The 17336-nt window shown below is 44.4% G+C and overlaps 1 protein-coding gene across 1 annotated transcript in view; it reads left to right on the forward strand.

Annotated features, from left to right (window-relative positions):
• LOC124622598 (carboxylesterase 4A-like) overlaps positions 1 to 17336 on the forward strand; it is a 140650-nt gene that overhangs the window by 11427 nt on the left and 111887 nt on the right. Inside the window, exon 2 of the mRNA XM_047148351.1 lies at positions 15749 to 15883. Coding sequence (XP_047004307.1) covers positions 15749 to 15883 — 135 coding nt within the window. The remainder of the gene's footprint in view (positions 1 to 15748; positions 15884 to 17336) is intronic.

Here is a 17336-nt window from a genome sequence, read left to right on the forward strand (position 1 = left end):
GCGGGAGCGCATCGCTGTAGTAAACATGCGCACATCAAAAACAGTTTTGCTTCACCACGGTTCTCAGAACATCTGAAGATCGGCGTTGACTGTGGGTATTGGATCACAGACACAGTTCCTTTAACTGTTCAGAGATGTCACTAAACCCGCCCAAAGATGTAAACAACCATGCATGAGCAGCGCCTTTTAGGCGAAGGGGTCCGACAGCCGATCAGTTCCAGACATTCCACCAGGAAGGAGGTACACGTCTCATGTTGTCTGTAGTTCAACCATGCCTGGACGGTCAATACCGCGGTTCGATCGCGTCCGCATTGCTACTTTGTGCCAGGAAGGGTCTCAACAAGGGAAGTGCCCAGGCTTCTCGCAGTGAACCAAAGCGAGGTTGTTTGGACATGGAGGAGATACAGAGAGACAGGAACTGTCGATGACATGGTTCGCTCAGGCCGCCCAAGGGCTACTACTGCAGTGGATGACTGCTACCTACGCATTATGGCTCGGAGGAACCCTGACAGCAACGCCAACATGTTGAATAACGCTTTTCGTCCAGCCACAGGACGTCGTGTTACGACTCAAACTGTGCACAATAGGCTGCATGATGCGTAAGTTCCCTTTCGACGTCCACGGCGAAGTCCATATTTGCAACCACGACATCATGCAGCGCGGTACAGATTGGCCCAAAAACATGCCGAATCGACCGCTCAGGATTGGCAACACGTTCTCTTCACTGATGAGTGTCGCATATACCTTCAACCAGACAATCGTCGGAGACGTGTTTGGAGGCAACCCGGTCAGGCTGAACGCCTTAGACACAATGTCAAGGGAGTGCAGCAAGGTGGAGGTTCCCTGATGTTTTGGGGTGGCATTATGTGGGGCTGACGTACGCCGCTGGTGGTAATGGAAGGCGCCGTAACGGCTGTACGAGACGTGAATGCCATCCTCCGACAGATAGTGCAACCATATCTGCAGCATATTGGCGAGAAATTCGTCTTCATGGACGACAATTCGCGCCACCATCCTTCACATCTTGTGAATAACATCCTTCAGGATAACGACATCGTTCGGCTAGAGTGGCCAGCATGTTCTTCAGACATGAACCCTATCGTACATGCCTGTGATGGATTGAAACGGGCTGTTTATGGACGACGTGATCCATTAACCACTCTGAGGGATCTACACAGAATCGCCATTGAGGAGTGGGACAATCTGGACCAACAGTGCCGCGCTGAACTTGTGGTTAGTATGCCACGAAGACTACAGGCATGCATCAATGCAAGAGGACGTGCTAATAGGTATTAGAGGTACCGGTGTGTACAGCAATCTGGACCACCGCCTCTGAACGTCTCGCTGTCTGGTGGTACAAAATGCAATGTGTCATTTTCAGGAGCAATAAAAAGGGTGGAAATGATAGTCAAAATATCCACGGGTGTGCTGCCGGTCTATAGTGTCCAACGGGCACAATATTTCGGCGATCATACATGTCGCCATCATCAGGTGAACTGACGGACTGAGCTCCTGTGAACGTGCCGGCACGGAGATCCGTACGCTATGGCTGCTCAGAGGGAACTGGGTTCGGTCGCGGCGGCGGCCGATTTAAATACCCTCCGCCCGCGGCGCGCTCCCTCCGCCGTCCGCGCCCCGCGCCACGGTCGCGCGGTGGAACAGGTTGCGACGGCGTCTGAGATGACGTCGGAGTGATGGCTCTGTCCGCCGTGGTCGTCACAACTATACGTTTGCTCGATTTACTCTTGATTAACCCGATCGCTGGTTCCCAAGCCTTGCTAAGATCAAAGCCACAGTCGCGGTTTATGAGGTCGTCATTGGTGCGAATTTCGATGGCCTCTCTAACAACGCTGTCCCAGTATCTCGACGTCTGTACCAGAATCCTCGTGCGGTCATATTCCATGGCGTGATTTTCCGACAAACAATGTTCAGCGACCGCCGACTTGCTCGGATACATCAGGCGAGTGTGCCTCTGGTGTTCACGGCATCGATCCTCGACGGTACGCATCGTCTGACCAATATACGACTTGCCACATTGACACGGAATCTGGTACACGCCGGCCTTCCTCAAACCGAAATGATGTTTATGTTGATCTCTATTCCAATTTTCTGTACAGGTTCCCGAACTCTCAGAACCGAGGTGATGCAAAACTTTTTTTGATGTGTGTATTAATTTTTCGTTTGAATATTACTTAGTGGTAACAACTAATGCCAATTTTCAGGTTTTCGCATTAAACTTTTCATTTTATTTGGGTGGCACGGTAAATGCGGGATCCTGTCTGGCAATGGCAGAAGCTACAGCAAAATGCAGTGCCGCAGTCTGGGCGGTGTCTGCGTGTGTTGTTCCGAGACAACCCACTTTCCGGCCGGCTGCTATAGCTGGACGTGTGCATTACTGGTCATCCTCCCAATCGCTGCCTATACTCTTGTAGGGTAGTCAATGTGGAACGCTTAACAGAGTCCAGAAACACCTGCCGTAATATTTTATTCCACTCCTGCACTGTAGTCTCACGACCTGTCCATCGCTGCCAAAAAGCTGTGAGTATTTATGCTGATGTCGATATCTAAATATTTGCAGAGCCTCGCGTACAGCTCTTGTATAACAGGCTGTATCGACCGCCCTGTTTTCCCCAACTCTGAAGATTCAGCACCGTTTACGTTGTGGGCTGTTAACCTATTCACTGAACTTTTTACAATATTTCTTATAAAATATTTGATATTGCATGTGTGAGGTACACCGAACAATATCTAATGGGTGTAGAGACATGTAGATTGCCCTTTTCATATAACAGAAAAACTGAAATGTCATATTACACGGCTACAGAAATGTAGGCTCGGAACTTGCGTGGTAGTTTGTAAATTTGTTGTTTGTTGAGTTCTGGTCAAAACTTTATTTGTTAAAGGTTAATGTTGCTTGTGCAGGTTCCCTCACAGTGACTAATTATATAGGTCTATAAAACTACTTTAATCACCACTCGTCCTAGTCCGCCCCCGGTAGCTGAGTGGTCAGCGTGACAGACTGTCAATCCAAAGGGCCCGGGTTCGATTCCCGGCTGGGTCGGAGATTTTCTCCGCTCAGGGACTGGGTGTTGTGTTGTCCTAATCATCATTTCATCCCCATCGACGCGCAGGTCGCCGAAGTGGCGTCAAATCGAAAGACCTGCACCAGGCGAACGGTCTACCCGACGGGAGGCCCTAGCCACACGACATTTCATTTCATACCACTCGTCCTACCGTACCAATAGAAAAAATGAAGGGTTATTCAGTTTGTGTGTCTATGTTTACGATAATGAGGTATAAATACATCACAATGAATATTATTCTCCACTCTGCCATTTGCGAAAATATCTCAGGAATCGAAAACATTTGAGACAAACTGCTTCAGTGCGGTTTATGACTGGGGTAGGAAACGCAACTGTGTGCGGTTCGTTTTATGTTTGTAACTACTTTTATTGACATGTACTTACAATACACAATTGAGTGACCGGCTCGGGCCCCTGTTGTCTTCCCGGCCCATCTTTTTCTTCGTTCAGGGCTACTTGGAAATCTAAATACGCAAAAACCATTTTTTCAGTGGTTAGTGCAGTTCGTAGCTGAGCAGGCACCAATATTTACGACGAATTTTTCAATACATCTAAATAGAAATCCCCACACGCTTCGTGAGTCAGACGTGAACAAATATGTGGTGTCACCGCCAGACACCACACTTGCTAGTTGGTAGCCTTTAAATCGGCCGCGGTCCGTTAGTATACGTCGGACCAGCGTGTCGCCACTATCAGTGATTGCAGACCGAGCGCCGCCACACGGCAGGTCTAGTCTAGAGAGACTCCCTAGCACTCGCCCCAGTTGTACAGCCGACTTTGCTAGCGATGGTTCACTGTTTACATACGCTCTCATTTGCAGAGACGACAGTTCAGCATAGCCGTCAGCTACGTCATTTGCTACGACCTAGCAAGGCGCCATATTCAGTTACTACATGTAATATCTTCAAGAACGTATTCTGAACAGATAATATTGTGACTCATGTACCGTCAAGAGCGACGTTAATCATTAATGGATTAAAGTTAAGTATCAAACTAATTTCGTCCGCTTTCTGAATTCTCATTCCTTGTCATGTTCCAGACCTCACGTTAGTATAGTTCTCCCCTCTACACGCTAGCCTGCGTGAGCTAAAACGCGTGCATTTCGGCCTCCATTCGTAACACGGTGTTGGCTCTTCCGCTAACACAAAAAAATAAATCCTGTACTTTGGCGTAAACATGGAGGATAGTTCAGGTCAGGTTGTAGAAGTCTTTGTCTCATGCGTGACCCCACTCCAGTAGCTGAGTGGTCATGCGAGGGGCCCGGCTTCGATTCCCAGCTGTGTCGGAGATTTTCTCCACTCAGGGGCTGGCTGTTGTGTTGTTCCCATCATCTCATGATCATCATCGGCACGCCAGCCACCGAAGTGGCTTTAAATAAATAGAGTTACACCAGGCGGCAGAACTCCCGGAGAGGGGACTCCCAGCACAAATATGCCATTCGCACATTTCTTTTCACGCATGGCGCATACTTTGGAGCGAACTGATCACTTCCAAGATACAAGCTGTCTCCTCAGATGACATGAGGACTTTGGGATGCATGTCAGCAGCATGGTGTTCCACCTGTTCTTTGTCGATGTCTCGCTGTTCAGAAACAGCAAACACAGGGTCCACTTTCCTCTCCTGACCACACATGTTGGTGGCTTCGTGTGGGGTCTGCTCCATGTGGTGGATGGGAGTGGGGAGTGGTCACTGTAATGAAATTCATCCGTAATTTTCTACGGAATAGAATCAGCAACGGCTGGAGAACTGAAAGAGATGTTTATGGCTCAGGATAACACAGTAGAAGTTTTGAAATGTGTATGGCTGTTTGTATTGAGGATACTAGCTCCTGAGATGTCTTGAGGCTCTGTACAACTCGTCCACTGTGGCAAGTATAGAGGATAAGCCTCATAAAAAAACTGAAGCCTTCTATTAGGAGAGTTGGTCGCGGAATTATTCTATCGTTCAGACCCTCTTGTTTTATTGCTTGTTGTGGTGGTAAGCGCAAAGAGCGCCCGGTGATCCTTTGTCCCCATTAATATCAGCAGCAGCAGGTCAGTAACCAGGGGCATTAGCCACATAGCTACCCTTGCACTGGACCTGTCTCTAGTAAAATCATTCTTTCAGTGAAGAGTATATTAGTTTTTTTTTTTAGAAAACAGGCAGTAAGACTTCCTTGTACGGAAAGTTTCATTTCCTCCATATGTCCTAGACACATTGATGTTTCACTGTAGTAAAGCAGGTTTTCCTCGTTCTTTCCTCCTGTCAATCCAACGCGGCGGAAAGTTTGCTGTAGTGAGAAGTTTATTTGTTAGGATTTGCAGGTTATCTCCGTCAGATGTCGAAAATATAAGCATGGTCGTCAGTTAGATCCATCACGTCGCATTATTTAATTGTTTGGTATCTGAACTTTTTTTCGTCCTCTTGTTGGATTTTGGGGACGATTCTAACAAACATTCGTCCGGTTCTCTTTGCTGCCTTTTATGAAGGTGTATTATTATTTCACACTACATATTCTGCTGCCACCAATATTTGTCGTACAAAAACTTGTTGCTTTAACCAGTGACGCAGACTTGCAGCTAGATTTACAGGTGCTGCCGGTTACGTTCTGTTGACCTGCCAGTGACCTACAAGTCTTTGAAACACAATGATTCAACTCTGAGGCGAATTACTTCAAAAAGGTAGGTAGCTATGCAGCCTTAAATGATGTCTACATCTCTGCCGTATGAAAATAAATGAAGCACCCGGAAAGGGAGGAGGAAACAAAATGAAATTTAATGGGTTGAGGGGATATGAAATGTTATTTCAGTGGTTACAAAATCGAGTCAATTTAGAGAGAACTTGACAGTATGAGACCACTTGTCACTGTGACGTTGCACTCCTAATGATCTGGATGTATGCATCTCATTCGTTTGGGAAGTGTGTCGTAAAACCGTTGCATTCTTTCCTGATCAAGCTGGCCTACAACAGTTGTTACTAGTGCTTGATATCCTGGATACGGAGGTAACGTCCGAGCTGATCCTACAATTAACGTTCTATCTGGGAAAGATCTGGGGATCTTGCTGGCCACAACAGTATCTCAACATCACGCAGACAATTTGTAGACTGACATGCTATGTATGGAGCAGCACCACAGCACTGTCGCACGAGAGGCGGTATGTAAGGGCGCAGGACGTCTCTGACGTACCATTGGGCCGTCAGAATTCCTTCGGTCACTACCTGAAGTCATAGCCGATGGCGGCTATAACCGCTCTTTTAATTGAGAACAATATTATCAGGCTCATTCTCATATATGGGAGAGGTGAACGACGATATCGGAAATAATTAATAGCATCGAAAAAGTTTTAATTAAAATTATCGATATATAATCTCTCATCAGAATAACGCCCGCAGTAAAGTAGCGCTTCAGAGCAATCATAGAGGGTTTAACGCGGCTACTTTTGTTTCTAAATGCTGCTATATAAACCATGCGCGGGTACTTTTAGTTCTCTTATCTTGTTTTCTGCGCTCTGAATAAGTCTACGTAGATGCGGCGTGCGATATAGCTGGCTTTTCCGTGTAGTATGGTATGGAAGCGATCAGGGCACTTTTGTTAAACCGCAAGAAAACTGACTATAGTTAATTTATACAGGACAGACTTTTGCCGTAAGGTCGCGGACTAGGGATATCTGAGGAATTGTGCGCGCGAGATAAAGTAGCGGTCAGTATTAAATTCTATTCCATGCCGAATAACCGATAATAGGATCTGTAGATTATACCATAGAGTAAATATCTCTGGAGTGAGCATTGCGTTCTGCGCATGTTGTCAACATTAAACTAGGATTGTCACGTGTTTTCGGGACTTCGCTGTGCATGTGTGCTTTCCACAGAGTTTAAAGTTTATAATATCAAGAGTTTTTGTTGTGTTTTCACCGTTTGTTGATAGTGTAATAGCGATGGTGAATTACTGTTGTTGCTACGGATGCAAAGAAAAATATGTGAAAGGAGGGGTAGTAACTTTTCATGGGTACTATGTTCAAAAATTTCGAGACGCTTTATAATTAAAGCTTGATTCTGTAGATCTATTTTTCTACGATTTTATGACTATACAATATATATTACGTCTCATACAAAGGCTTACAAACAATCGCTTGCTCTCGTAAATTTCCTAGTGGGCAGGAAAGGAAATGGTTAGCTGTTTCAGCAAATACTATCCTCCATGCATTTATCAGTGACTTGTCGATTATGTATATAGATTTGAAAGACGGGAGACAGATAAATTCAATAGAGTGGGAGTCTGTAATTGTCTTCGTACAATATGTGTGTCCAAACCTTTCTGTTTATTATAAAGTTACAGTAGACCATGTTAAGTGTGTCTAGGACATGGAGAATGATTATGTGTGATTTATATTTTAGTTTCCCGAAAGGTGAACAACGAGTAAAGATGTGGCTCCAGAAAATAAGGAGGAGTAATTTTGTCCCCACAAAATATTCCAAAGTATGTTCAAAACACTTTGAAGAGGAATGTTTGGACAGAGAAAAATTTGGACGTGTGTGGCTGAGAAAATGAGGAGGAGTAATTTTGTCCCCACAAAATATTCCGAAGTATATTCAAAACACTTTGAAGAGGAATGTTTAGGCAGAGAAAAATTTGGACGTGTGCGGCTGACGGTAGATGCTATACCAACTACACTCCTGGAAATGGAAAAAAGAACACATTGACACCGGTGTGTCAGACCCACCATACTTGCTCCGGACACTGCGAGAGGGCTGTACAAGCAATGATCACACGCACGGCACAGCGGACACACCAGGAACCGCGGTGTTGGCCGTCGAATGGCGCTAGCTGCGCAGCATTTGTGCACCGCCGCCGTCAGTGTCAGCCAGTTTGCCGTGGCATACGGAGCTCCATCGCAGTCTTTAACACTGGTAGCATGCCGCGACAGCGTGGACGTGAACCGTATGTGCAGTTGACGGACTTTGAGCGAGGGCGTATAGTGGGCATGCGGGAGGCCAGGTGGACGTACCGCCGAATTGCTCAACACGTGGGGCGTGAGGTCTCCACAGTACATCGATGTTGTCGCCAATGGTCGGCGGAAGGTGCACGTGCCCGTCGACCTGGGACCGGACCGCAGCGACGCACGGATGCACGCCAAGACCGTAGGATCCTACGCAGTGCCGTAGGGGACCGCACCGCCACTTCCCAGCAAATTAGGGACACTGTTGTTCCTGGGGTATCGGCGAGGACCATTCGCAACCGTCTCCATGAAGCTGGGCTACGGTCCCGCACACCGTTAGGCCGTCTTCCGCTCACGCCCCAACATCGTGCAGCCCGCCTCCAGTGGTGTCGCGACAGGCGTGAATGGAGGGACGAATGGAGACGTGTCGTCTTCAGCGATGAGAGTCGCTTCTGCCTTGGTGCCAATGATGGTCGTATGCGTGTTTGGCGCCGTGCAGGTGAGCGCCACAATCAGGACTGCATACGACCGAGGCACACAGGGCCAACACCCAGCATCATGGCGTGGGGAGCGATCTCCTACACTGGCCGTACACCACTGGTGATCGTCGAGGGGACACTGGATAGTGCACGGTACATCCAAACCGTCATCGAACCCATCGTTCTACCATTCCTAGACCGGCAAGGGAACTTGCTGTTCCAACAGGACAATGCACGTCCGCATGTATCCCGTGCCACCCAACGTGCTCTAGAAGGTGTAAGTCAACTACCCTGGTTAGCAAGATCTCCGGATCTGTCCCCCATTGAGCATGTTTGGGACTGGATGAAGCGTCGTCTCACGCGGTCTGCACGTCCAGCACGAACGCTGGTCCAACTGAGGCGCCAGGTGGAAATAGCATGGCAAGCCGTTCCACAGGACTACATCCAGCATCTCTACGATCGTCTCCATGGGAGAATAGCAGCCTGCATTGCTGCGAAAGGTGGATATACACTGTACTAGTGCCGACATTGTGCATGCTCTGTTGCCTGTGTCTATGTGCCTGTGGTTCTGTCAGTGTGATCATGTGATGTATCTGACCCCAGGAATGTGTCAATAAAGTTTCCCCTTCCTGGGACAATGAATTCACGGTGTTCTTATTTCAATTTCCAGGAGTGTATTTTTAATTTTCCACAGCACCTACTACTTACTAATTTCTGCATTCAGCTTAAATACATTTTCTGCACAAATCAAATAAAAAACACAATAGTGTAGCTAATCAAAGTATACATTCATCTTCTTTGGTGTATTTTGCCTTCAATTTATTTTCTTCACCATTTGATTAAGAAGCGTAAAATATTAGTAAACATATCCCCGAACTCTTTCATTTGTGTCACTTTCCATTTCCCTTAATGGTGTTATATGGGCTGACTGTTACATGACTAACTGTATTTGCTTTACATTACATTTATTCTCCGATCACCTTTTTTTCCCCTTCTTACTCAGTCTACTATTTATTTAATAAACCGGGAGCAAGTACGTAAAATGCGTTAAATAAACACTTCAAAGTGTCACCAGTAAGAAAAATTGTGCTTTAGGTCGCAAAAACGAGAAAATAAATACGCAGAAATAGCAGAAAAAAAGAACGAATTAGCAGGGATATAATCGCTAATGTGTGGCAAATTCGATGTTTTTCGGACACTTCCAAAAGTACTAGCGTACTGTCAAGTCGTTTTGCAAGACTATCACTGCAAAAATGTACATCAGGCTCTGTAATACTATAAAGTGCCGTATCATGCCGAGAACTACCAAAAATCGAGTGCATCTGAACTGTGACACCTATCGCAAAGAAGCAGAATGTAATATCACTTGCCGGCCGCGGTGGTCTAGCGGTTCTGGCGCTGCAGTCCGGAACCGCGGGACTTCTACGGTCGCAGGTTCGAATCCTGCCTCGGGCATGGGTGTGTGTGATGTCCTTAGGTTAGTTAGGTTTAAGTAGTTCTAAGTGCTAGGGGACTTATGACCTAAGATGTTGAGTCCCATACTGCTCAGAGCTATTTGAACCATTTTTGTAATATCACTTGCCCTTAAAAGTTACGTAGCTGGTATATTCCCGGTATCAAATGGATACTGTTAAAATGTCTGCGCAACATATATAAATAATCCACGACACGTATGAAAAGAATCCGTCTGTACGAGGGATGTAGTGACATTCGAAATATACAGGGCGCTGTACGAACAAACACACGACGTCCCGAGAACACGTGACCAGGCCGGCAATGTATGTTGCCAACACAAAATCTGTTCTGCGCATGTGAATGCTCACTCCAGAGATATTTACTCTATGGACTATACGAAGGGACGTTAAACTGAATATAAAAACGGAACTGGACACTTAGCTTTGTGAAAGTAAAAGCGTACGAAGTTTGAATCATTGTATCGAAGTATAGTAATGAACCATAGTCCTTGCTACAATATCTTTGAGTGGTGAACTATAAAAACCACGGACATTTTAGCAGCCGTAATTGCTGACAGTAATTGTAGGATCAACCCTCCTTTTCCCTCATAGCAAACGCAATCATTCATGATCATTTAATTTTTGTTAAATGTTAATAAAAAACTAAAGTGATTTCTGTTGAAAGGTGCGGAGCAAGTAAAGTACAATGTTTACTGTGTGTGCTTTTTTTTTTAAAAAATAGAATAGTGCTTAACATCTAAGAGTCTATATAAAAATTAAATATAACTGTAAGGTAGGTTGACATAGCAACATATCAAGTACGTATAGTGTTTTTTTACTTTGTGTCTATGTATGTGTGTTATTACATTCACATAATGTTACAATAAAATTAAGATAAAAATCACAGCAAGTTATGGGCCCAGAACTATAAGAAAATAGAAAAGCTAAAAATAGAAAGCAAGAATAAGGAAGAAAAACAGTTAAAGATGTTTCAAGAAAACGAAGAATTTCGTGATATACAAGTGCTTAAAGTTAGTAGTACATTCAATCTGTGGAATGCTGAAATTAGAATACTATTTAATACGCAAGACCTGTGCAATATTGTGGATGGAACTGAAACACTGGAAAATTGCAAAACTTTAGAAAAACAGAAAAAATGGCAGAAAATGGACAGCAAGGAAAAACATTTTATAATGAGAACAATTGATAAAAAGGTAAAGCCACATGCACTGTGTTGTGAAACTTCCAAGGCAATGTATGAGAAACGTAAAGCAATTTATAAAAGAGGTGCGTCTCAAAGAACTCAGCAGCTGCTGATACGATAAAACCAGATACATAGCTAGTAATATAAGTGCACTACAGAATATAGTATTTGAACTGAATCGTCTCCAGTCAGAAAAGATGACAGATATTATGATCATACCCAAGATATTGTCTATTTTGCCAGAAGAATACAAACACTTTTCTCCAGCATGGGATTTGTCACCCAGTGGTGAGAAGACTATGCAAAATCTAACTGCAAGGCTTATAAGAGAAGAGGAACGACTGAAAAACAATAATCAAGAAGAGAGTATTGCCTTTGATGTTGGGTTTAACAAAAATAAAATAAAAGATATAATTTGTAAAAATTGTGGTTGTCGTGGATATTTTGCAAGAGAATGCAGGAAGCCTAAGAAGAAAGAACATTGTTCCATATGCAAGAGGAATAATCACAAAGAAGAAGAGTGTTACTTTAAAAATAAAAATAAAATTCAAGAACCAAAACTGATATCTTTCAAGCTCTGTCCTCATTGCAAAAAGACTAACAACAAAGAAGAAGATTGTTATTTTAAGAACAAAGACAGCGAAAGAATATCATTTTGCATTTTTTAAGACGTAGAAGAAGATCTAGTCCCTCAAGAAATCAAGAAACAAGATATTGATGACGAAAAGAAGATAGAAGACACTGCACATATTGCATATGAATGTAACAAAGGAAAGATTTCACAAGAAGCCAATGAGAAAGAGGATATGGTCATGGTTGTTGATAGCGCATGTACAGGACATTTGTGTAATGAAGTGGACAAGTTAACAAATGTGAGACATTATGATGGTATCGTAAAAGTTGCCAAACAAGGTGGATCAATGAAAATAGTTTCAAAAGGAAACCTTGTAGGTGATAACTGTGTTCTAAAAGATGTTATGTATGTTCCTGAACTGAGCAGAAATCTGATATCTGTAAATGCAATCACTGAAAAAGATTGTACAGTTCCAGAATGAGATTTTCGCTCCCCAGCGGAGTGCGCGCTGATATGAAACTTCCTGGCAGATTAAAACTGTGTGCCGGACCCAGTCTCAAACTCGGGACCTTTGCCTTTCGCGGGCAAGTGCTCTACCATCCGAGCTACCCAAACACGTCTCACACCCCGTCCCCGCAGCTGTGAAAATGTGTGCCCCGACCGGGGCTCGAACCGTGGATCTCCTGCTTACACTGAAGACGCTGTATCCATCTTTCTCTCTCTCTCTCTGTCTTTTTTTTTTTTTTTTTTTTTTACTTGAGCCACCGAAGGCACAGTGCGACTGCAGGGACTATCTCGCGCACGCCTCCCGCGAGACCCACATTCTCACCTTATATGTTCACACACTACATTCCTAGTGTCCCTACCCGTCAGCAGCTGAAGGTATTAATATATAATCCTGGTTTCGCTCTAGATGGCTCCAGGTCATCAATGGTGTGAGTTTTTTCGGACATGTCCAAGGGAACAGACACCATATCCATGTAAGCATAAAATCATACTAAATTCATAAATGTTGCACTAGTCGCGCGTTGTCTGCTGGTTTTTCTAAAAAAGTAAACAGAGTATTATCCTCAGTAAGGGTATGTTTTTATTATTAAAAGTCCCTTAAACAGAAAATGCTATGAACATCAAAGAGAAACAACAAAAAGCCGATCCAGCCTTAACTTGTGAAGTCAATGGACTGGACCTGAAGGGACTGTTAAGTCCCAATCACATTTTTCCTTATAATTGAATATTTCGTGGGAACTGTCTTGCTGTTTTATCAAAATTAACATTAGTTCGCACATAGCTAGCTAAATATGCAGGGTGTTCAGTAGCCCCTACCGATGGGTTTTATGCAACCTGCGATGTCTTGAAATACCAAGCGCGAGATCTACGTATTCTCTCTCTCGCTACACAGAAAAATCCCCTACATAAAAAATCTCCTACATAAAAAATGAACGGAACTTTTTGTACGAAATTTGATGTAGTTGAATTTTGTACTGGGATATGTTTTCGACAGAGGCCACAGTTTTCGAATTATTCGAGAAAAATGTACAAAAGTAACCTTCAAATGCATCTCTCTCTAATGACTCGAAAACCGTGGCCTCCAGCGAAAACGTGTCGCAGTACAAAATTTAACTACATTGAATTTGCTACAAAAAGGTCCTGTTTATTTTTTCTTTAGAAGCAATAGTTTGCACGTAGCGAGCGAGAGAATAGAATATCTCACATATAGCTTCTGAAGGCACTGCATATTGCATAAAACCATTTTTTAGGCTCAGCTGCATCACCTTGTATATTACCACTCAACTCAGTTCACACACGAACCATATTTTTATTTACGTATCTTTGCAGCGTTGTTCCACACACCAAGCCGCTGTTTGCAAAACAGCTGTTCACTTGCCAGTCTGACGTTGTTGTTGTTGTTGTGGTCTTCAGTCCTGAGACTGGTTGGATGCAGCTCTCCATGCTACTCTATCCTGTGCAAGCTTCTTCATCTCCCAGTACCTACTTCAGCCTACATCCTTCTGAATCTGCTTAGTGTATTCATCTCTTGGTCCCCCTCTACGATTTTTACTCTCCACGCTGCCCTCCAATACTAAATTGGTTATCCCTTGATGACTCAGAACATGTCCTACCAACCGATCCCTTCTTCTAGTCAAGTTGTACCACAAACTCCTCTTCTTCCCAATCCTATTCAGTACCTCCTCATTAGTTATGTGATCTACCCATCTAATCTTCAGCATTCTTCTGTAGCACCACATTTCGAAAGCTTCTATTCTCTTCTTGCCTAAACTATTTATCGTCCATGTTTCACTTCCATACCAGGCCACACTGCATACAAATACTTTCTGAAACGACTTTCTGACACTTAAATTTATACTCGATGTTAACAAATTTCTCTTCTTCAGAAACACTTTCCTTGCCATTGCCAGTCTACATTTTATATCCTCTTTACTTCGACCATCATGAGTTATTTTGCTCCCCAAATAGGAAAACTCCTTTACTACTTTAAGTGTCTCATTTCCTAATCTAATTCCCTCAGCATCACCTGATTTAATTCGACTACATTCCATTATCCTCGTTTTGCTTTTGTTGACGTTCATCTTATATACTCCTTTCAAGACACTGTCCATTCGGTTCAACTGCTCTTCCAAGTCCTTTGCTGTCTCCGACAGAATTACAATGTCATCGGCGAACCTTAACGTTTTCATTTTTTCTCCGTGCATTTTAATACCTACTCCGAATTTTTCTTTTGTTTCCTTTACTGCTTGCTCAATATATAAATTGAACAACATCGGGCAGAGGCTACAACCTTGTCTCACTCCCTTCCCAACCACTGCTTCCCTTTCATGTCCCTCGACCCTTATAACTGCCACCTGCTTTCTGGACAAATTGTAAATAGCCCTTCGCTCTCTGTATTCTATCCCTGCCACCTTCAGAATTTGAAAGAGAGTATTCCAGTCAATATTGTCAAAAGCTTTCTCTGAGTCTACAAATGCTAGAAACGTAGGTTTGCCTTCTCTTAATCTAGCTTCTAAAATGTAGAGTCAGTATTGCCTCACGTGTTCCAACATTTCTACGGAATCCAAACTGATCTTCCCCGAGGTCGGATTCTACCAGTTTTTCCATTCGTCTGTAAAGAATTCGCGTTAGTATTTTGCAGCCGTGACTTATTAAACTGATAGTTCGGTAATTTTCACATATGTCAACACCTGCTTTCTTTGGGATTGGAATTATTATATTCTTCTTGAAGTCTGAGGGTATTTCGCCTGTCTCATACATTTTGCTCACCAGATGGTAGAGTTTTGTCAGGACTGGCTCTCCCAATGCCATCAGTAGTTCTAATGGAATGTTGTCTACTCCAGGGGCCTTGTTTCGAGTTAGGTCTTTCAGTGCTCTGTCAAACTCTTCGCGCAATATCATATCTCCCATTTCATCTTCATCTACATTCTCTTCCATTTCTATAACATTGTCCTCAAGTACATCAGTCTTGTATAGACCCTCCATATACTCCTTCCACCTTTCTGCTTTCCCTTCTTTGCTTAGAACTGGGTTTCCATCTGAGCTTTTGATAGTCATACAAGTGGTTCTCTTTTCTCCAAAGGTCTCTTTAATTTTCCTATAGGCAGTATCTATTTTACCCCTAGTGAGATAACCCTCTACATCCTTACATTTGTCCTCTAGCCATGCCTGCTTAGCCACTTTATACTTCCTGTCGATCTCATTTTTGAGACGTTTGTAGGGCTATGCTAACATCTAGCGTACGGAACACAAACTGTTTGGAATTGGACCTACAGGCTGTTGAGTTGCGAAATCGGCCAGCACGCCTATGTCCCGCCAGTAAAAACAGGAGTAAACCGCGTTCCGCTCACGTGTTGATTTGATACTTTTGAAACTGACAGTTACTCTGTGTAGCACTGCTGTATGGCTATGCTAGGCGCTGTGTACCTCACAGTACTGGAAGGCCGTACGTCCCCCTGAGCAGTGTGTGCTTGGTGGAGGGTTGTGGCCTAGATGCGTGTGAGTGACAGACGTGCGGTGTGATGTGTCCAGGCCCAGGACGTGCTCGTGACGGTGCAGCAGGGCACGCTCCGGGGCGCCGTGATCACCAGCGTGCTGGGCACGCCCTACATCAGCTTCAAGGGAGTGCCCTACGCCCAGCCGCCGGTGGGAAATCTCCGTTTCCAGGTGGGTTCTGTGTAGCAACTTGCGCTGAATCATAAGTGTAAGTTTCCTGAATTTTTAAGGCGTTTTGTATTTGTGATTTATACTGAACTCTGAATATTTGCTTGTTATCGCAACAGTATGAAAGTACGAGAGCGTGCTGAAAAGTAATATCTCCGATTTTTTTTTCCTGTTTTCAATATCTTTCGAGGTATTTCTTGTCATGGATGTTACTCGGCAGACTTTACCACTTCACTGAAGCAAGCTACAACCCACTGCCTCTAGAGGTCTACTAATTGTAGCGTGTAACGTGGTGGCGTGTAACGTAACAATCTGTAAGCAACAGTTTGCTGTAATCGAGTTTCTAACCGCAGAAAACGTTCGATCCATTGTAATACACTACTGGCCATTAAAATTGCTACACCAAGAAGAAATGCAGATGATAAACGGATATTCATTGGACAAATATATTATACTAGAACTGACACGTGATAACATTTTCACGCAATTTGGATGCATAGATCATGAGAAATCAGTACCCAGAACAACCACCTCTGGCCTTGATACGCCTGGGCATTGAGTCAAACAGAGCTTGGATGGCGTGTACAGCTACAGTTGCCCATGCAGCTTCAACACGATACCACACTTCATCAAGAGTAGTGACTGGCGTATTGTGACGAGCAAGTTGCTCAGCCACCATTGACCAGACGTTTTCAGTCGGTGAGTGATCTGGAGAATGTGCTGGCCAGGGCAGCAGTCGAACATTTTCTGTTCCCAGAAAGGCCCATACAGGACCTGCAACATGCGGTCGTGCATTATCCTGCAGAAATGTAGGGTTTCACAGGGATCGAATGAAGGGCAGAGCCACGGGTCGTAACACATCTGAAATGTAACGTCCACAGTTCAAAGTACCGTCAATGTGAACAAGAGGTGACCGAGGCGTGTAACCAATGGCACCCCATACCATCACGCTGGGTGATATGCCAGTATGGCGATGACGAATACACGCTTCCAATGTGCGTTCACCGCGATGTCGCCAAACACGGATGCGACCATCATGATGCTGTAAACAGAACATGGATTCAGCCGAAAAAATTACGTCTTGCCATTCGTGCACCCAGGTTCGTCGTTGAGTACACCATCGCAGGAGCTCCTGTCTGTGATACAACGTCAAGGGTAACCACAGTCGTGATCTCCGAGCTGGTAGTCCATGCTGCTGCAAACGTCGTCGAACTGTTCGTGCAGATGTTTGTTGTCTTGCAAACGTCCCCATCTGTTGACTCAGGGATGGAGACGTGGCTGCACGATCCGTTACAGCCATGCGGATAAGATGCCTGTCATCTCGACTGTTAGTGATACGAGGCCGCTGGGATCCAGCACGGCGTTCCGTATTACCCTCCTGAACCCACCGATTCCATATTCTGCTAACAGTCATTGGATCTCGACCAACGCGAGCAGCAATGTGGCAATACGATAA

The sequence above is a fragment of the Schistocerca americana genome, chromosome 7 (genome assembly GCF_021461395.2).
Source record: "Schistocerca americana isolate TAMUIC-IGC-003095 chromosome 7, iqSchAmer2.1, whole genome shotgun sequence".
Taxonomy (NCBI): domain Eukaryota; kingdom Metazoa; phylum Arthropoda; class Insecta; order Orthoptera; family Acrididae; genus Schistocerca; species Schistocerca americana.